At 46.9% G+C, this 20497-nt stretch overlaps 2 protein-coding genes and 1 non-coding gene across 7 annotated transcripts; 2 read left to right on the top strand and 1 right to left on the bottom strand.

The window, feature by feature from the left end:
- The first annotated feature begins 218 nt into the window (after positions 1 to 218).
- LOC121451119 (circadian-associated transcriptional repressor-like) lies at positions 219 to 4171 on the top strand. Of its 4 annotated transcripts, none has more exons than XM_041656639.1 (6): positions 219 to 577; positions 1242 to 1674; positions 1809 to 1884; positions 2187 to 2265; positions 2375 to 2486; positions 3521 to 4171. In XM_041656639.1, exons 1-6 carry the CDS (start codon positions 513 to 515, stop codon positions 4028 to 4030), a joined length of 1275 nt encoding a protein of 424 aa, XP_041512573.1. In that variant the 5' UTR covers positions 219 to 512; the 3' UTR covers positions 4031 to 4171. The 4 variants fall into 4 exon arrangements, with proteins under 4 accessions (XP_041512573.1, XP_041512575.1, XP_041512574.1 ...); XM_041656641.1 differs by lacking the exon at positions 219 to 577 and adding an exon at positions 636 to 740 and having other exon boundaries at positions 1264 to 1674; XM_041656640.1 differs by lacking the exon at positions 219 to 577 and adding an exon at positions 636 to 740.
- A 5513-nt stretch (positions 4172 to 9684) lies between these two features.
- On the top strand, positions 9685 to 18427 carry LOC121451003 (28S ribosomal protein S21, mitochondrial). Of its 2 annotated transcripts, none has more exons than XM_041656437.1 (3): positions 9685 to 9834; positions 10800 to 10921; positions 18072 to 18427. In XM_041656437.1, exons 2-3 carry the CDS (start codon positions 10839 to 10841, stop codon positions 18250 to 18252), a joined length of 264 nt encoding a protein of 87 aa, XP_041512371.1. In that variant the 5' UTR covers positions 9685 to 9834; positions 10800 to 10838; the 3' UTR covers positions 18253 to 18427. The 2 variants fall into 2 exon arrangements, with proteins under 2 accessions (XP_041512371.1, XP_041512372.1); XM_041656438.1 differs by lacking the exon at positions 9685 to 9834 and adding an exon at positions 9849 to 9939.
- Positions 17496 to 17601, bottom strand: LOC121451187. The gene has a single exon (XR_005974710.1). It is a non-coding gene; the product is annotated as a U6 spliceosomal RNA (small nuclear RNA).
- Positions 18428 to 20497: the final 2070 nt, after the last annotated feature.

Genomic DNA, 20497 nt, shown 5'->3' with positions numbered 1-20497 from the left:
AGAAGCCGCTCGGCGGGAGCCCCGGGAGAGAACGCGCTGTTCCGGCTGCAGTCCCCACCCTCCTCGCCCAGCAGGGCAGGAGGCACCCAACTATCAGCCGAGGAGGGGAGGATGAAAGAGTGGGGAGTCACGAGGGCGAGCCGCCGACACGGGAACGGATGCCCGGCGTCACACGTCCGTTGTCACACACGTTGCGGACACGAGTTGCTGAGAGCTCCCACGTGCTGCGCCCGTGCGCGGAGGCGCTCGGAGGGGCCCACGTCCCGAGGCACCGCCTCCGTAGCATGGTCTCGCTCTGCACACTCCAGCCGCGCAGTCTCCCGCGCAGCACCGTCCTATTTAAGGCTATGAGCTCCACCCTTTTCCGCCCCTTGCTTCATTTTCACTTTTTTCCATCCTCCTTTTTATCACCGGAGGAGCCGCATGTACGGGTGGAGCATCGACTGCTTCCCTTCCAGCCAATCACCACTTGGCTGCTTCTCTATTGGCCGAGCCCCCGCGTGCGGTAGCAAATGGGCTGTGAGTGTCTGTATCTAGAGTCACATGTTGCCGGCAAGCTGTCCAATGGGAGCACGAGGTCTGTGTACGCAGGGGGAGGCACGTGCAGAGCCGCACGTGTCTGGGAGGGGGAAGGGGCGGGACCCACAGAGTGAGGCGGAGGTGGGTCGGCTAGACCGGCGCAGATGGTGGAAGAAGGAGCGGGGTACTGAGCCCGAGCGGGGCTGAGCCGGCTGACCCAGGTGAGCGGACCAGAGCGGAGCGCTCCGGAAGACTGACCCGGACGGAGGGAATGGGCTTGTGAGACCACAGATCTGGGTTTTGGGAGGAATTGCATTACCTGAAAGGTGCGACCATAGGCTGACCGGCCGCAGGGCACCTGACGGTGAGGGATGCGAAAGCTACAGAGACGGGTGTCCATGGGGACGGCCCCCATAGGGACCTTAGGTGGGTTTTGGTGCGCAGACGAGCCACTAGCGGGTGGCTTTTTAGGTCGATAAGCTCACTATGAGGTCCGGAAGGGAACAGCCCAGAACAGCAGACGGAGGGCAAGGTGTAAAGTCAGGTATTCACTCTGAACCCAAAGGAAGAAAGGCTGTGTGGGGTCAAGAGCCGTGGGCCGGCGGTCTGGATTTTGAATGGGGGTGAAAAAGCAAGTTTTTTTTTTTTTTTTTTTTAAGGTTTCTGTTGAGAACGCCCCAGTCTCCCAGGCCCTTTCCTAATCCTTTTGACTCTGATTTCAGAGTCTCTCGCTTTGCTTTTCAGTTGCGGGCTCTGAGCTCTGGTACTACAGGAGCCGCTCGCTCTTCAGCCTCTGCTCCTGGACCTATGGAATCTCCATCTAGCGTTTCTTCTTGTTCCTCCTCCTCACTCTCCTCGTCATTTTCCACATCCCCTGTGAACAGTGACTTTAGCTTCTCCTCTGATAATGAGAGGGAAGGCAAGAGCGCCCATGGGCTCAGGCCAGAAGCTGTTGGGCAAAGGGGAGGTGCCCAGCCCAGTCCAGGTCCTATCCGCTGCAGACATCGACCCAGGGTTTCTGGTAACCAGCATACAGCATCTCATCTGGAACAGCGAGGATCTAGGGTCAAAAGATCAAGAGACGGGGAACTGGAGACCAGTCTACACACCCAGGGATGTATCATCACAGAGGGAGACCTGCTGTTTGCTCAAAAGGTAAGAGAAAGCAGGAGACAGTAGTGCAGCGTCAAGCACCTAATTGGTAAGGACCCTGAGGGGATGGATGGTACTGGCTGCCAGATATGTGACAGCAGAAAAATCCCTGCTGTCTTTTTGCTGTTTTCCTACAGTGTAAAGAACTCCAAGGGTTCATACGGCCCCTCACAGATCTACTGAACGGACTGAAAATGGGCCGCTTCGACAGAGGTAATAAGCTGATTGATTATGTTTCTGGGCTCGGGGGATAGTATGCCCTTCTCTGTGTGAAATGTACGATTATTAAATCTTCTTCTTTGGGATCTGGGCTATTCCCTGTTTGCATCTGCAACTTGATTTCTTTGGGTGAATCGATTTTAACCCCCATCTTTCTCTGTCTTTACACCTACCTCAATCCTCACCTCTGCTTTCTCTCCTGCTGGGGCATGAACCAATTGCCCTGTGTGCACTAGACAAGCCCTCTGCCACCGAGCTACATTCCACCCCTCTGACCACCTTCTCCTTCACCTTAGGATTGAGTAGCTTCCAGCAGAGTGTGGCCATGGACCGGATCCAGCGGATAGTGGGTATTTTACGGAAGCCTCAGATGGGGTAAGTCTCCCTGTGTCTCTCTTCCTCTCCTCAGTATCTCATTGGGGGAGGCCTGTACAATTCTCCATGTCTCTTTTTTCATACTTAGTGACTTTTACCTTTTCCACAGAGAACGTTACCTAGGAACGTTGCTGCAAGTGGAAGGGATGTTAAAGACTTGGTTTCCTCATATAGCTGTCCAGAAGTCATCGTTAGGAGGGAGCAGGCATCAGATAAACAAGGTAAGAACCTCAAAACTAAGGAAGAGATGGGAGAAAAATCAAGAACTGGACTGTGTATGGAGAAATGTGTTCCTCTTCCCATTTCCCTTAAGGTTTTTGTTGGTGGTGGTATTTTTTTGTTTTTTTCAGGGAAAGGAATGCCCAACTTTGTGCATTCCTGTACTTTTTATATTTAGCTTAGATGTTGTTTCTATTTTGTTGGGATCTCCTGTTGCAGCTTATCTGCTTTCTGAAGATACAGATGACTCTCACAGGAAGACGTCTCAGTTTTCCTCTACAAATCCTTCCTGCGGCTCTCCAAACCCTTACCCTCTCCACCTTTTGACTCCTGTCAAAATATTCTAGGTCAAACCTTAGGCGTCTATAATTGTGGGTTTTTTTTTTTTAATTTGCTTTTGTTTTTTTCAAGACAAGGTTTCTCTGTGTAGCTCTGGCTGTCCTGGATCTCACAGAAATCCACTTGCCTTTACCTCCCTCGTGCTTGGATTAAAAGCAATTGCCAACATGTTCAACTAAGTCAACTATAATTTTTAATGATGTGAAAATAATTGACTGAAAAGTAACAGGATATGCCTCATGGAGAACTAAAACATGGAAAATGAGGATCTTCAACTCAGAAATCAGGACGTTAATTCACTTACTCTTCTCTGGCTGGGGTGTGATTTATTAGAGTGTTCTCCAGCCATAACAGGCCTGGGTTTGATTCTCTTAACACCACAGGGGGAAAAAAAGACTTTAAAGAAACTAAACAGGAATCACTGTGTAGATAGTGAGAACTGTAGGATTGTTTTAGCTTGTCTGTTTCTCGTGTTACACAGTCGCCTATCAGCTGTTGGTTGGAGAAATGGAAGCATTACGTGATTGCTAAAATTTTTACTTAATCATCACCTGGCAAGAACACATCTGTTGCACAAAACAATGTGTGTTTGCACTGCACAATGCGTTCTCACGGACAGCAAAGGTCCAGGCTAAGTGGAGCTAATCTGTAAGCTTTCTTAACCATTGGTTGTTTCTCTTCTGTCCCTACTCTCCAGGACTTTCCAAGCCCCCACAGTGACTCAGCTGCCTCCTCTCCTGCACCTCTCATGGAGAAGCTGGGCCAAGCACAGCTAGGACATGTAGTGTTGAAACCAAAGCAGCCTTGGCATCTGGCAGAGTGGCCAGCTATGAACCTCACCTGGAGTCACAGCCCTCCCATTTGTAGCCCTCCCCTCAGTCCCCAAGGCTCCACCTCCAGCCACAGTTCCCAAGGCACTGCAGCCAGCATTGGTGTCATCCTTGTGCTCCAGAAGACAGGAACACCCTTCACCCACTCTGCCCCCGGCACTCCGATCCCACCAGCTGCACTGTCTCCTGTCAGCCCTGGTGATCTGAAGAAACCATCTGGAGAGGGGCCTTGTTGCCACAGTTTGCCAGTAACGCTGCCTTCAGACCGGAGCTGCACCCTCTCTGCCCCTGCTCTCCCTGCCACAGTCAGAGAGACGGCTGCAGGACACCTGGAGCCACAGCTGACCAGCCATCCTGCCGGTGGCCCTGGTCCTTAGCCCCTGGCTCAGGCTTTACAACGTCCTCTGAGTTCCCATTTGTGTAAATATTATGTTTATGTGTATTTCTTTTTTTTTTTTTTTTTACTTTTAATGTATTTGTGGTGAGGAAAAAAATAAATCCTTTCTGATTAAAGACATTTTTTTACCTAAACACTTTGCTGACTGTGGTAAATTGAAAACTTTCAACCTTGAATACCTTAAATCTCACCCACTGGGCTTCTGAAAAGCAGATAGAAGTGTTTGTGAATACAAGCTCCAAAGGTAGAGTCTGGGTGGGATAATACCAAACCTGTGAGGGACACTGTGGCTGCTGCTTCCCTCGGGAACACCCTTGGCACACTTAGAGGTTCAGAGCTGAGGTGGGTTTGTTGTTATTTTTTTCTGTTCACACTCAGGAGCTAGTACCTTTCTCTTTGTCTCTCCCTGTGGAACCTTCCAGCTGGCTAGACAAGCAGGTTCTTCTGCTTTGGGGCAGCTCTGCTTTGATGGGAGCTGTTGATGCTTGGGGGTAAATGCATGTATATAACCTGCTGCCTGCAAAACAGCCACTAGGATTTTTTTTAAAAAAAAAAAACTTTATTTAACTTCATTTCATGCACATTGACAGCTGTGAGCTGCCATGTGGGTGCTGGGAATTGAACCCGGGTTCTCTGGAGGAGCAGTCAGTGCTCTTAACCACTGAGCCATCTCTTCAGCCCCCCAGCCACTGCGATTTTGAAGAGGGCATAGTGCCCTAGAATTGTTGAGGTCAGGATAGGGGAACTCAGACTGGGTCAGACATAGCAGACTCAAACAGTTGTATCTGCCAAAGGCATGCTAGGCCGAGGAAAGCTACTCAGTGTTGCTGAGTGAAGCCCATGTATGGATGGTGCGGTAGCCTTCTCGTGTCTTTCTTTCGTTCTGATTTGTCCCAGTTTCTACCAAAACCATTTCCTCGCTCATCCTCAGCCTTTCCAGTGCATCGGATAATTCTGTCATCTTAGTCACTGCTTCTCAGCTGTTCAGCATGCTTCTCACTAGTCACACAGCTTTTCCCATTGCTGGTAAATAAATCGCCTCCCTTTATTTCAGAAAATATGACCTCCTTCTAAGCAAAACCTTATTTGTGTAGCTCAGGTTGGCCTAGAAATCAAAGTTACCCTGGTGTCCCAGGAAGTAGAGATGTGAAATACCACTCTTAGCTCCATTTGTGACTTTGATGGAGCCATTATATATATATGCTTATATTATATATTAAAAATATATATTATATATATGAGAAATATATATGTTTTTCGAGACAGGGTTTCTCTGTGGCTTTGGAGCCTGTCCTAGAATTAGCTCTTGTAGAGCAGGCTGGCCTCGAACTCACAGAGATCCGCCTGCCTCTGCCTCCTGAGTGCTGGGATTAAAGGTATGTGCCACCACTGCCTAGCTTTATATATATATATATTTTGAGACAGGGTCTTACTATGTAGCCCTGATTGGCCTAAAACTTGCTACATAGACCAGGCCTGCCTCTCCCTCTGCCTCCTGAGTGCTGGGGTAAAAGGAGGCATGAGCCACCATGCCTGACTCATTTTATTTATTTTAAATTTACTTATTTTTATTTTATGTGCATTGGTGTTTTTCCTGCATGTATATTTATGTGAGGGTGTTGGATCCCCAGAACTAGAGCCACAGACAGTTTTGAGCTGTCAAGAGGGTGTGGGAATTGAACTCGGGTCCTCTGGAAGAGCAGTCAGTGTTCTCAATGTTGAGCCAGCATTACGGCTCCTTGCTTGATTTTTTTAAGATTTATTTTTATTTAATGTGTATGATTATTTGCCTGCATGTATGATGTATACATGTGCATGCCTGGTGCCCAAGAAGGTCAGAAGAAGGCATTGGATCCCCTAGAACTGGAATTAGATGTTTGTGGGTCACCATGCAGTTGCTAAGGACTGATCGCAGGTTCTCTGCAAGTGTTCTTACTGTGGAGCCATCTCTCTTTCCAGCCCCTTGGATTTTCTCTTGTTTGTGAAACTTTTGTAATTTATATTTGCTATTCATAATAATTACTTCCTGGTGTCATGGGTCCTTAGCCTTACTGAAAAGATTGCTTGAGCCTACCCATCCTCTTCCTCTTCTTTGCTCTCCAGTCCTTCCCCAGTCCCACTTCCAGTCAGCATTTGGGACTGAACTTTGGACCCTGTGCACGCTAGGCAAGTGCTCTACCACAGAACCACCCCCCCCAGTACACTCCACAATTCCTCCTCGCCACAGCAGTTAGCTGCCAGCAGTCCAGCTTATGCTACTTTCATTTTGCTGCACTTCCAAAGTAACTAAGGAGCCCGCAAAATGAGCTCTCCGGGGTTTTACGTTCACCTTCCCCTGATCAGCAGTGAAACCCAGGCGCCTTGGCAAAGGCTGCACACTGCACACTCAGCCACCTGACACAGAGCTGCTCTGAGCCCTTCCTCCTTCCATCTTAGACACAGTCCCACTCTCCTCTTACCCACCTGGCACTCTTTCCAGGTTTCTTAACGGCTCCAGTGCCACCTACCCCAGAGTGTGGGTGTTCTCTGTGGTGACAGTCTTGGCTTTTCTCTACGTACAGCTAGACATGTGAACTTTGTGGTTTTTATTGCTTTTATTGTTTCCTCAAATCACACAAATGCTAAATCTTCATTTCCTGCTCTAATGTTTGTCCTAAGAAGGCACACTGAAGGTATGTGTTTTTGCTGGGGAGTTTTATTCATATACTGTTTATACAAAAATTACTGAAGGGACCGGTAACATGGCTCATGGCCTTTATCTAAAGACCCTTGTAGGCAGGGGCTGGAGAGATGGCTCAGAGGTTAAGGGCATTGACTGTTCTTCTAGAGGTCCTGAGTTTAATTTCCAGCAACTACATGGTGGTTCACAACTGTCTATAGTGGGATCTGGTGCCCTCTTCTGGATGCAGACAGAACACTGTATACATAATAAACAAACAAACTAAAAAGAAGACCCTTCCTGACCAGGCCTTCTATTTTAAAGACTGGTGTGCATGTGCTTGCATGCCCGTGTGTGAATGAACGTGCAGATGTATGTACAGGCGCATGTTCCTGTGCGTGTGATTCCAGAGGAGGCCCTTAGATTTCTCAGAGCTGTAGAGGTATTTGTGAGATGGCTGTGTCTGGCTTATCATCTGGTTTCTGGGATACCAATGGTTAGGTACCACTGCTCTTGGCAGCCTAGCCATCTCTCCAGGGTTCCACACTTGTTTTTAAAACAGTCTAAGCTGGTCTGGGAGAAGTTGTGGACCTAAGGATGACCTTCAACTTTTGATCTTCCCGAGAGCTGAGCTCACATTGCCACCATACCCAGTTTTATGGGGTGCTAGGGAGTGTACCCATGGCTTTGTGCATACTTAGCAAGCACTTTATAGAGCTACCTCCCCAGCCATAAAGTGCTAAAATTTTAATCAAGTCTTTTGTTTGTTTTTTTCAAGACAGGGTTTCTCTATGTAGCCCTGGCTGTCCTAAAACTCATAATGTAGACCAGGCTGGCCTCAGATTCAGAGATCTGCTGCCTGTGCCTCTAGCTCCTGAGTGCTGGGATTAAAGGCCTGTGCCACTGCTGCTACCACCACACAGCTACAAATTTTCAGTTAATTAAAAAATTTTAGATTTACTTTGTGTTTTGCCTGCACGTATGTTCTTCGTAGGTATGCCTTGTGCCAAAGGAGATCAGAAGAGAGCATCAGATGCCCTGCGACTGGAATTACAAAGGGTTGTGAGCCACCACGTGGGTGCTGGAAACTAAACACTGGTCTTCTGCAAGAGTGCTCTTAATTGCTGAGCCATTGCTCTGGCCCTCAATAGTTCAAAAAGAACAACAAAATATTCCTGTAATGTGTACATATGTGCCTACGTGGGTGGGTATGTGCTTATTCAGAGACCAGTGAACAACTTGTGGGAGTTGGTTCTCTCCTACTGTGTGGAATCCAAGTTCAATTCCCTGCACATACATGGTAACTCACACCCAAGGATGCAATGCCCTGCTCTGACCTCCATGAGCACCAGACACATACGCAGTACACAGACATACATGTAGGCAAAACACTTGTACACATGTAATAATAAAATAAACCTTAAAACAAAAAATCACAAAGTACCTTTGTATCTTATCCCATTTGATTCAGATGACAAGTTTTGTGAGTTTTACAAATAAGGAACCAGGTTGAGAGTTCGTGTCTCACAGATCCAGATTGTAAATATTTGTAGGTCACATATCCCCATTTCGTCTATCCAGCTCTACCACGGTAGCCCAAACTAGTCATACACAATCAGCAAATAAACAGGATAATATTCCAATATTTTTATTAATACAAAAAAGTTCAGGGCTGGAGAGATGGCTCAGAGGTTAAGAGCATTGCCTGCTCTTCCAAAGGTCCTGAGTTCAATTTCCAGCAACCACATGGTGGCTCACAACCATCTGTAATGGGGTCTGATGCCCTTCTCTGGCCTGCAGGCATACACACAGACAGAATATTGTATACATAATAAATAAATAAATATTTTTTAAAAAAGTGCAGACGCCTAGTTGAGTAACTTGTTCTGATGGCTCTCAGAAACTAAAACTCTGTCCACAGTATTATGTGGCTGTCCATATAATTAATTTTGCCCTTATTATATGCTACCCAGTCTAAATTTGTGTCTACTTACTGTCTTTCAGTAGTGCAAGAGACACTGGAATAGCAGCAACAGTGCCTGGCAGAGGCTAGATATTTCAGTAGAAGTTTGTGGACCAGCTCAAGAGTATCCCAGTCTAGCTTCGCTTTGGTACCCTGGACTGGGCTGAAGATTGGTGCGAGTATCTGCTAACTGATGACGCTCTGAATAGACGGCCCAGGGGTTAAGAGAATTTATTTCTCCTGCAGCGGACCTGAATTCAGTTCCCAACATCCGCATGGCAGCTCACAACTCCAGCTCCAGAGATCCAACACCGCTCCTATCTTTCAGGTTCCTAAGGCACATGGTGCATGTACATACACTCAGGTACACATATATACACATAAAATAAAAACAAATCTTTTAAACAAATCACTGGTGAGAATGCATCTGTGTGTGTTGCAGGGAAGTTTTTCTGCACTCATTACTTCTGAACTCATGTAAATAAGCGTACCTGAATATGTGGGGAGAGCATACACACAAGGTTGTCAAGACAGTGTGAAAGAAATGAGATATTTTTACCAGGTCTTATTAGGCAACAAATGACAACATTGGCATTTAAAAACAAACAAGCAAACAAAAAACAAACAAACAAAACAGTTTGATTTTAAATCCTCCAGGCGTTTCACATTTCTTTCTTTCGTGATTTCACTTGATTTAGTGAAGTGGCTTACGTAGGTGATGAAATTGGAAGCTCACGGTACGTAATTTCTCTGTCTTAACTTTTAGGCATATGAAGGGTGTGAATCTGTTCTTCACCGGGAGAGCAGATCTGTCCTTTTAAAATAGAAAGCATTCTGAGGACGCATCCCCTTTCCCATCCAGGAAAACGAAACCTCTCAGATCTAGTAAAGGTTTAGCGGGATTAGAGCTACGGATCGGGCTGACCTTCTCGCAGACCCGAGGACCGCAGCTCCGCAGGAGAGCGAGGACGCAGTTTTTGACTTTGCCAGATATCGAGTCCTGCGCGTGCGCTCAGAAGCCGCGAACCTTTGCAAGGACAGGTCGTAAGCACGGTTTCCGCAACCGACTGCGTTCTTCGGCGCCGCTTCCTCCCGCCGCGAGGATGCCGTAGCTTCCGCTTCCGCTTCGGAGCGTCCTGGAGTCCAAGTGCTACAGCCACAGGTAAGGAGCTCGCGGCGGGGACTGTGAGCAAAGCGGGTGTGGCGGGAGGGCAGGATTTCGCGTGGCGGCCTGGTCACTAGACACGGACCAAGACTCCTTTCCAAGGTGCAGCGAAAACCTCGTTTTTCAAGTTTTGAGAAAGTCATTATGTAGTCCTGGCATATACTATGTAGACAAGACTGTCCTCTAACTCACGGAGATCCGCCTGCCTCTGCCTCCCGAAGGCTGGGATTAAAGGTGTGCACCTCCACCCTCACCCCCTCCCCGCTTTTAAAATTACCTTTATTTGTTTACTTATTTGTTTGTGCTGCGGGGCGGGGGGGGGGTGGTGAGAAAGTCAGAACAACTTGCAGGAGCTGGTCTTTTCCTTCCACCATATAGGTCCAGGGCTCGAACTCAGATCGTCAATCTTGGCTGCAAATGCCTTTACTTGCTGAGCCGTATCGCTGCTCAGTGAGAAGACGGACATTGATAACAATTCGCTTGTACTTTTTCTTTTTTAAAAAGCTTTTTTTTTAAAAAAAAAATACTTTTTGCGTATGCATGTTTTGCTCGAATGTATGTGTGTGCACCACAGAAGCCAGAAGAGGACATTTGATCCTCTGGCCTGGAGTTACAGATGTTTGTGAGCTACCATGTGGGTGCTAGGAATCAAACCTGGGTCTTATTAACCACTGAGCCATCTCTCCAGACCTACTTATACTTAGTTGTTGGGTTTTTTTTTTAAGATTTATTTATTTATTATGTATACAGTATTCTGTCTGCATGTATGCCTATGCGTCAAAATAGGACACCAGATTTCTAAGATGAGAAAAATTCCTCCTACCTGTTTCCCCAATGGGTACCTGCGAAGGTTCTATCTCTAGAGCTAATAAAACTGCCTATGGCATGGCAGTATGTGACTCTGTTGGGCTTCATTTTCTTACTGATTTTCCTGTTTTCCTGTTTCCGTGCTCCTTGTCCAGCCTGTAGGTCCTGAAGAATGAAGATTTGAAAGCGAGGCCATGGCTAAACACCTGAAGTTCATTGCCAGGACTGTGATGGTTCAGGAGGGGAATGTGGAAGGTGCATACAGGACCCTGAACAGGTAAAAAAGAATCAGAGTTTTGCTTGTGGAAATGTAGGATTATCCTTTTCCCAGCTTACCCTCTCATAAACTGTTCCCAGGCTGGTCCCAGCCCAGTGTTGAGGCTTTGGACGCTTGTTAGCTCTGCAATTTCTTATTGTAAAAATGAAAATCTTCCCCAAATCAAACTTGGTGGAGCTTTTCCAGCAAGCAGTCATCATCCCTTGATGAACCTGAATTCTCTCCGAGGTTTTGGAAAGAGCCCCTAAGTCTATGCCTGCTTGTGCACATCTGTAATCTTAGCCCCTGGGAGATGAAGGCAGGAAGAATTTTGGCTACATCGACTAGACTCTGTCTTAGCTGACCTCTCCCCATCTCAAAAAAAGAAGCCTAGAAGGAACATGAAGAACAAGAAGAGGCAGAGTGCATGAAAACTAGCTGAGACAGTTTCTGTGGAATATGGCTATTGGGAAAGATAAATTCCTTTGTGATTTTGTTCATCTCATGTAGCTCAGGCTGGCCTAGAATAGGCAGTATAGCTAAGGAAAACCTTGACTCCTGATCCTCCTGCCTTTATCTTCCAAGTCCTGAGACTTGTCCATACCACTTATGTACCCGGCTAGAAAAGGTGAATTCTGGTTTTGTTCTTGGAGAAACCAGTCAAGATGAGAAGGCATCACAGGTTCAAGGGAGAGTTACAGCATAAGCGAAAATCCATAGGTAGGGGCTGGGGAGATGGCCCCATGGCAGGGAGTGCTTGCTAGGGGTTGGGGAGATGGTTCCATGGCGGAGAGTGCTTGCTAGGGGCTGGGAGATGGCCTCATGGCAGAGAGTGTTTGTTGTTCTTTGAGAGGGCCCAAGTTCAGTTCCTAGCACCCACAACTGATGTCAGAGATCTGATACTCTCTTCTGCCTTCTGCAGGTACCCACACAGATTACATAAACAAAAATATATACATACCTTTACTAAAAAAATGTCATTCCTGGGACTGGAGAGATGACTCAGAGGTTAAGAGCATTGACTACTCTTCCAGAAGTCCTGAGTTCAACTCCCAGCAACCACATGGTGGCACATAACCATCTATAACAAGATCTGGTGCCCTCTTCTGGCCCGCGGGCGTACATGCAGACAACACTATATATAATAAATAAATCAATCTTTTTAAAAAAAAAAAAAAGTCATACCTGGAGAGGAAGGGCTCCCTGGAAATGTATTTGAACACTAGACTGTTGGATAGATAGTTTCGTTGTTTTGGTTTTTTGAGACAGGGTTTCTCTATGTATCTCTGACTGTCCTGGAACTTACTCTGTAGACCAGGCTAGCCTCAAACAGAGATCTACCTGCCTCTGCCTCCCTGATGCTGGGATTAAGTCATGTGCCACCTAATGGTGCCATACTGCTCTATTCTTTTAGGCTTCCCTCATCTGCATGCCTTATTTACAGTTTTTATTTATTTTTAATTATGTGTATGTGTGTGGGTATGTGCACTTGAGTGCAGCACTGTTGGAGGCCAGAAGCATTAGTGCCCCCTGAAGCTAGAGATCAGGAAGTTGTGAGCACTGACAAAAGTGCCAGTGAGCCATCTTTCCAGCTGTTTCTTTGTTGTGTTATAGTTTGATTTTGGGGGGGTGAATGGAATGTTGGGGTTTTTTTTGTGTCTCTGCCTGGTCTGGAACTGCCAAGTAGATCAGGCTGGCCTTGAGCTCCCCGAGACCCACCCACTCTGCCTCCAGTGCTGGGTGGGTGCCGCCGTGCTTGTCTTCGTTTTAACATGAAGATGGCTTTGAAGAGAGTTTGGTGTAGCTGGCAGTACCCTGCGACCAAGTCCTGCTCCGTTTCACCTGCTGCTCATTTCCAGCAGCATTTGCTGCCTCTGTCCATTCTGTGTAATGGAGTGTGTTCCTCGTTTCTACTTTCAAATTATAAAGCAAACATGAGAAATAAAATTCTTATCATCCCCTGCCTGAAGGTGATGATCTCTTCATTGGCGTCAGGTCACAGTCTTATTTAATCATTACTAGGGGGTTGCTTGTTTAAGATTTTTCTTTAATCCCGGCACTTGATCTCTGAGTTCAAGACCAGCGTGGTGAGTTCCAGGACAACCAGGGCTGTGTCTCAAAAAATAAAACAAAAACCAATTTTATTTTATTTTTATTCAGGTGTATGTATACCTATGCCATGTGTGTTCGGGTGCCCCCAGAGGAGGTGTGGACTCCCCGGGAGCTGGATTATAATCTTGGGACTACTGAGTTGGCACGACGCTTGCCTGGCACGCTGGCGGCTCCAGGTTTCCTCCTCGGTACTCTCTAAACTGGGTGTGTTGACACACCCTTAGAATTCCAGCAGTTAGAAAGGCTCAGAAGTTCAAGGTTGGCCTTACTGTATTGCAAATTTGAGGCCTTCCTGGGATGACCTGAACCTGAATTTGATCCCCACTATGTGGATAATGGAACGGGAGAACTGAATCTTGGAAATTACCTTCTGATCTCCACTAATCCTCTAGCATGTGCATAACACACACTAAATAAATATGATAAAATGCCATCCTTCCTGGTTCTGGGTACTCTCCTAGAGAACCCAGGTTCAATTCTCAGCACCCATCTACTGGTTCACAACTGTGACTCTGGCTCCTAGGGATCTGACACCATCTTGCCTCTGTCAGTGCCGGGCACACACCACTTGCATACACATAAATGAAGGCAAACCCTTACACACATAAAATAATAAAATAAAAATCTTAAAGTAGATGCTGTGGGGGCTGGAGAGATGGCTCAGTGGTTAAGAGCACTGGCCTGCAGGTGTACATGCAAAGCCCTCATACATAAAATATATGTGTAGATACCTTCTACCATCTGGCCTGGTGTTATTTCAGATCTTGTTCTGAGAACTCTGTTTTCTTTCTTTTTGGGGGGCACTCTTATGTAGCCCAGGTTGGCTTCCAAATTTATCATTTAACCAAGAATAACCTTAAGTTCCTGATCCTCTTGCCACCGTCTCCTAAGTCTGGGATTACAGCTGTGTGCTCTCCCCCTTCTGCACAACTCCCTTCTCTACAGCTCTGGGAATGGAACCCGGGGCTCCATCCATACATGCCAGGAAAGCATGCTGCCAGTTTTAAGCCACTTTCCCAGCCTAAAAACCTGTTTCCTTTAGAAAATAAGTAAGTACAGAGCAGTTGGGAGTGGGACTTATACTCTCAGTTCCAGCTCTGAAGAGCGGGAGGCAGGAGGATCTTAAGCGAGAGCTGCACAAACCCTGTCTCATAAAATAAAAAGGACATGAAATACTGTTTTTTTGCTTCAATTATTAAAAACCAAAGGAAGTTATAAGTTGGTGGGGGACAATTTATATTACCTAAGAAGAGAAATAAAGTATCTAGGGATATAGCTTACTTGGTACGAAGGCATTTGGCTAGCAATAACGTAGAAAATGCCGCATGGTGGCCTGTGTCTGTGACCCTGGCATTCAGAGTGGAAACAGGAGGATCAGGTTATCCTTGGTGACACAGCAAGCCTGAGGCCAAGCTGGGCTCCAAGGAAGGAGGGAGAGAAGGAGAGAGTTGAGGGAAGGAGGAAGACTTGAGTTAGAGGTGTTCAGAAGAATAGATACAGGCCCTGGACTCAGAACCTGCGGTTTGAGCTCTTTAGGCTTCCTTACAAACTTGAAACTGTGACTTGGGAAACAGTGCAGGGACGGATTGGCAGTTCACCGTCACTTCAGAAAGCTGCACTGGTGCCCGGCAAAGTGACACAGGACTTTAATCCCAGCACTCGGGAGGCAGAGTTTCAGGCCAGCTTGGTCTACAGAGTGAGCTCTCGGCCAGCCGGGACTGTTTGAAGACTGGTTAGGGTGGTGCTTGTTTGTAATCCCAGCCAGCACTAGAGAGCCAGGCAGGACGGTAAGGAGTTCAAGGTTGTCCTTGGCTGTGTGTTACCTCAGAGGCCAGCCTGAGGTATTTAAGACGCTGTCTCAAAAACAACAAAAAAGCTGCACTTTCAGTATAAAAATATATTTTCAAAGTGGAAGAAAGCTGCGTTTCTATCTTTTTTTTTTAAAGTCTTGGAATGTTACAGAAATGTCTTATAAGTTGTATTTTAGTCTGGGGGGCAAAGTGGGCAAATACTTTGGTCTTAGTGAACTTTTCTAGGCAAGAACTTGTGAGCTCACACGTGCGAGTGGAGTCCTGGAGGGCCCGGTCCTCCCTGCCAGCCCAGTGCAGTTTCCTGACTCAGCTACCTTCACGCTTCTTTACCTCTCCTCGGCTCTTCTCTGCTGTCTTCCCTTTGGGTCACCGTTCTGTACACCTGTCTCACTCCAGTCTTCTCCTCAGCTTTCTGACGGTTGTGGTTTAAAAATAAGTCACTCATTTTGTGATCTGATTACAGTAGTCGCCAGTGAGGAGAGAGGCTGTGTTGGGAGCACAGGGAGCCAGCCTTACAAAGGAAAAGCGTGGCTGGCCTGGGAGACTGCTGCAAAATGCCTGTTATATAATGGGCTCATCAGAGCCCTGAGATGAGGCTATGGAGAGTGGGGGTTGCTAGGAAGCCTTGTGTGATTGGCTGGCCCCCAATCCAGGAAAGACAAGCACACTGGAAGCGTGCCCGGTTGACCCCTTTTCCTCCTGATGGGCCCGCTTCTGGGCTCCTGTCTACACGCCAGTTGACGTAGGCTGGCTACACTGACATGTGAATCCGCCACCCCCAGCTTCCCCTTGTGAGCAGCACAGCTCCTTTACATAATCAGTTGAATTTTACTAAAACTGGCAGCTGGTTTCCCTTTCATGTAAGGTTGCCAGGCACCAGAACTCCAAGCTGATCTGTTTACACTAAGCTCTTGGTGTGGTAGCCCTTGAACTACCTTTGCAAACAGAAACGGCACTAGTAACACCTTCCCCAGAGTGCTACCATGGAGCTACATCCTCGCCCTCTGAACTGGGAACTAGAGCCAGGGGCCCTCTACCACTAAACTACACCAACAGCCCTATTGCTATTACTTGAATTCTTTGGGTTTTTGTTTTATGTGGTTGGTTTTAGGGTTTTTTGAGACAAGGTCTCATGTATCCTAGGCTGGCTGTGTGTATCTTTGAACACCTGCCCTTCAGGTGTGCAACACCACTCTGGGCTACATGGTACTGGGGATCAAACCCAGGGCTCCTTTCACACTAGGCAGGCATTCTACCCACCTAGCTACATCGCAAGCCCCATACTTCTTGAGTTCTACTACAAAGCTTGGCCTACGTCCTTGCCTATTAGAAAAGTTGAATAAGTGCTTCTATAGCGTGCGTGCATGTGTATGTGTGTGTTCCCGTGAGTCTCATGCAGGTGTGTTTGGAGGCTAGAAGACAGATCGGAGACCTTCCTCCAGCCCCATTCACCTCTTGTTGCTCGTTTGAAATTGGGTCTGTCTCAGTAGGCTGAGCTGTCTGCCTCCTTCAGTGCGGGGATTACAAGTGGGTACCTATAAGTGGTTACCACCGTGCCCATTCTTTTTACATGGATTCTGGGAATGGAACTCAGGTCCTGTGTCAACTCAGCTATCTTCCCTGCCTAATCTGTGCTTTTAAATTTTTTTCTTTTTTGTTTGGTTGTTTGAGACAAGGTCTCACTGTGTAGTCCTGGCTACTTTTCAGCTCACTACATAAGTCAGCCTGGCCTTGAACTCAGAGCGATCCACTTGCTTTGCCTCCCAGTGCTGTGCAGGATTAAGGTGTGCGCCACCATTCTACCATACTCTTGGTTTCGACTCCAGCACTAAGGCAAAGAGAAATGCCTGGATACTGAGATGATTCCTTTCTTCTGTGCACCTCATCTTCTTGGCTTCCATTTTCTCTTTCCCCTGGTTAAGAAGCCTCACCCAGATCCATCCCCCTCCCCCAATTGTCTAAGTAAATCTGGCCCAATCATTAGGCCCCCGCCAGGCCAATGAGAGATCCTGTCTCCAAAGCACATTTAGGACTCGGACACACACACTCCACAGAAGTAAGGTGGATGGACCTGAGAAAGAACTGGGTTGATCCCTAGCTTCCGCAAGCACTTTCACACTCGTGTCCACACAAAGTCATGTGACTGGAGCACCTGCTACACGGGGAGATGGCAAGTGGGGCTCCCCTTTGTATCACTAATACGGTGAGGGCCTATATTTAGGGAGACCCTCAGACTTCAGTTGTGTCAAAAAATTTTTGCCTGAGCCGGGCGGTGGTGGCGCACGCCTTTAATCCCAGCACTCGGGAGGCAGAGGCAGGCGGATCTCTGTGAGTTCGAGACCAGCCTGGTCTACAGAGCTAGTTCCAGGACAGGCTCCAAAGCCACAGAGAAACCCTGTCTCGAAAAACCAAAAAAAAAATTTTTTTTGCCTGGGTTTATTTCATACTTGTTTAGCAAGTGCTCTAAACTACTGAGCTATGTGCCTTTTATTTATTTACTGATTTTTACTTTAAAGCAGGATCTAAGTAGACCAGGCTGATGAAACTTGAGGTCCTCTTGCATGAGCTTCCCAAGTCCTGGGCTGACAGATGCACCACCACCACATTCTTAATACAGAGAGGAAGGAGCCGCATTTCTCACATAATGGATAGGAGTTACTTTGTTGTTTTGTTTTAATCTAGAACGCCTCACGACTTTGTGGGTCATCCTTGCGCCGGGCCATGCTGATCTTCTCTGTATCATTCCAGTTATAGTATATGTCCTGCCAAAGCAAATACTTTTTTAATTACGAATGACTTACCTATTTGTGGTATGTTTTGGTTTTGGTTTTTGAGACAGGCCTTCCTGTGTAGCCCTAGTTGGCCTCCAGCTCACAGAGATCTGCCTGCTTCTGCTTCCATATACACGGCTTTGTGTGTAGTTTCTGAAAGGCCCTGTGGTTAAAAAGCAGTGCATAGGGGGCCACTGTTCCCGTGGGAAGCTGCCAGGTAGCTCAGGTGTGTTGTGCTAGTCAAAAGTTCGAGAGCATGACGGACTATAAGCTCCCAAGAGGAAGAACTTTTTAAATTGATCTCGCATGTGCTTACTGTAGCCTCTGGCAAGACGTCGGGACTATGTTGTTACCACTTCCCACTGTAATTTTTCACACACAAGTTTTTCTTGTCTGTTGACTTCTGTTGGGCTGTGTACTGGCAAAGGACAGTGATGAGCCTCAGATGTAACTAACTTCATTGCTGTCTTTGTACAGAATCCTCACTACCGATGGGCTTACTGAGGTCATAAAGCAGCGGCGTTTCTATGAGAAGCCCTGCCGCCGCCGCCAGCGGGAGAGCTATGAAACATGCCGGAGGATCTACAACATGGAAATGGCTCGAAAGATTAACTTCTTGATGCGGAAGAACCGGGCAGACCCATGGCTGGGCTGCTAAGCCCACGTTAGTTCTGTGTCTGACTGTTCTTACACAACCACAATCTCTGTTACCTTTCTCTACAATAAACTCAATCACAGGTGAACAAGAAGGCGAACATATAGAAGCTATCTCACTAGTCCACAATGGACCCTTTTATTGAAAGGAAAAAAAGCTAATAAAAAAATGGAATAGGTGCAGTAATGTTGGTTGCTAGTCTAGGAGAGGGGCCGATCAGGAGTTAAAGGTAATGGGTACAGTTTCTGTTTATAAAGATTTGTTTTAAAAAATGTATATTAGGGTTGGAAAGATGACTCAGCAGTTTAGAGTTTGCTGCGTTTTTTCAAAGAGGACCTTGTTTTGGTTCCAACACCTGGGTGCTTCTCACTGCACCTCCAGTTCCAGGGGCTCTCTCGCCACGTTCTGGCCATGTGGATGTAGTACACATACTTGGAACCTTTTTTTTTTTTTTTTTTGGTCTTTCAAGGCAGGGGTTTCTCTGTGTGTAAAAGACTTTATACACAGGGAATATAAATAAAATTTTAGTGACTGTGGGGCTGGAGAGCTGGCTTGGCTCTTTAAGAGTACTGGCTGCTCTTTCAGAGGCCCTGGCTTCAGTGCCTGACACCTGCCTAATGGCTCACAACTGTAACGCCAGTTCCAAGGGAGTTTCTTTTTCTTTTAAATTTCATTTTACATTCCAACCACAGTTATCCCTCCCATCTCTCCTCCCACCCACCATAGGGCTCCCATGGGGAGTCAACAAAGTCTGGGGAGTTTCTTTTCTGACCCCCACAGTACATAGATAGATACATAAGCCAAATACTCTTCAGATTAAGTAAGTGAATGTACTTAATATTACTGAGTGGTACACTTGGTTAAATTGTGGTTTTGGTTTGGTTGTTTTTTGACTTTTTGACACAGAATTTTACTGTGTAGACCAGAGTGACCTCAGACTCACAGATCCATCTGCCTCTGCCTCTTCAGTGCTGGGATTGATGATGTGCATCACCACACCCAGCTACATTTGTATGCTTTTAGAATTTTAAAGCCCCTTTTCAGCATCTAGAGGAGGCAAGGAAAAGTTCCAGCTATAAAAAATATACTGCAGGCCGGGCGGTGGTGGCGCACGCCTTTAATCCCAGCACTTGGGAGGCAGAGGCAGGCGGATCTCTGTGAGTTCGAGACCAGCCTGGTCTACAAGAGCTAGTTCCAGGACAGGCTCCAAAACCACAGAGAAACCCTGTCTCAAAAAACCAAAAAAAAAAAAAATATATATATATATATATATATATATATATATATATACTGCATTTCCTACCCAATTTTTAAGAGCCCAAAGCAAGTCTCACTGGGAATGCAGAAGAGACTACCTAGTAAGCTACCCTTCACCTTTGAGTAGAGAAGTATGTAGATATTCTCACTAAATTCTAGAATACAGAACTACTAAACTAGTGCGAAGGAATCCCAAGAACAAACCTAAGAAGGCTAACTCCTGATTCTGTCCTTGAGCTTTCCTGAAGTGTGAGTGTGTGTGCGCGTGTGCGTGCGCGCGCGCAGGCGCGTGTGTGCGCGCACACTAGTGGGTGACAGTAAAGTAATGCACAGTAAGGAAAGAGTAGACGTGCTCAGTGAGAGGTGCAGCGGCAGGACCGGAGTGTGCGGTGCATGTAGGGCCGAACTGGAAGGTCAAGTCCAGCAAACTGTTACTGGGCTTGTGGATAATTCTAATTCCTGCTTGAGCTAAACCTTTGTCCTGTGTGCACTGGGCCTCTGGTTGGAGGGTCCCACTGTCAGCACCTTCCCACAGCAAGCCTTCTGTTCCTTCTCTGCTGCTGTCTCCTGACTGGAGCACCTTCAGTGGTCTGGGAGTTGACCCCAGCCTCTGGAAGAAGGCAAAGAAGAGGCGGGAAGTCTAGCTGCCTCTCCCCCGGGACACTGCCTTCTCGGCATGGACTTAAGGGATAGAATTCAGGACTAGTGTGTAGACATTGCTCCCTTGTGGTGAAAGTCATTGTTTCAGACTTCTAGCCTTCACTTTATTTTTGAGTTAGGGTTTTAGGGTAACCCAAGCTGGCCCCAGACTTGCAGTCTACCTGCCTTTTCCTCTCCAGCTGATGCTACAGGTTTGTCCCTTCTCTAGTGGCTGATGCTGCTGAGCCCTTTCATGAGTTTATTCCTCCCTTGAAGCGTTCAAATCCTTAGCCACCTCTAAAAGTAATTTTTGGCCTCCGAGTTGGAGTTTCTTTCATTCTCTTGACAAGGT

The sequence above is a fragment of the Microtus oregoni genome, unplaced genomic scaffold (genome assembly GCF_018167655.1).
Source record: "Microtus oregoni isolate MIOR12 unplaced genomic scaffold, Mior012 000007F_ref0000211, whole genome shotgun sequence".
NCBI lineage: Eukaryota > Metazoa > Chordata > Mammalia > Rodentia > Cricetidae > Microtus > Microtus oregoni.
The sequence above is the reverse complement of the archived record's forward strand: the minus strand, read 5'-3'. Positions and strand labels throughout refer to the sequence as shown.

Coding starts and splice junctions, on each gene's coding strand:
- LOC121451119 (XM_041656639.1), top strand. CDS start 513: ATGGGCTGTGAGTGTCTGTATCTAGAGTCACATGTTGCCGGCAAGCTG. Junction 578..1,241: donor CTGTCCAATGGGAGCACGAG/GTCTGTGTACGC, acceptor CTCTGATTTCAG/AGTCTCTCGCTTTGCTTTTC. Junction 1,675..1,808: donor ACCTGCTGTTTGCTCAAAAG/GTAAGAGAAAGC, acceptor GTTTTCCTACAG/TGTAAAGAACTCCAAGGGTT.
- LOC121451003 (XM_041656437.1), top strand. CDS start 10,839: ATGGCTAAACACCTGAAGTTCATTGCCAGGACTGTGATGGTTCAGGAG. Junction 10,922..18,071: donor GCATACAGGACCCTGAACAG/GTAAAAAAGAAT, acceptor GTCTTTGTACAG/AATCCTCACTACCGATGGGC.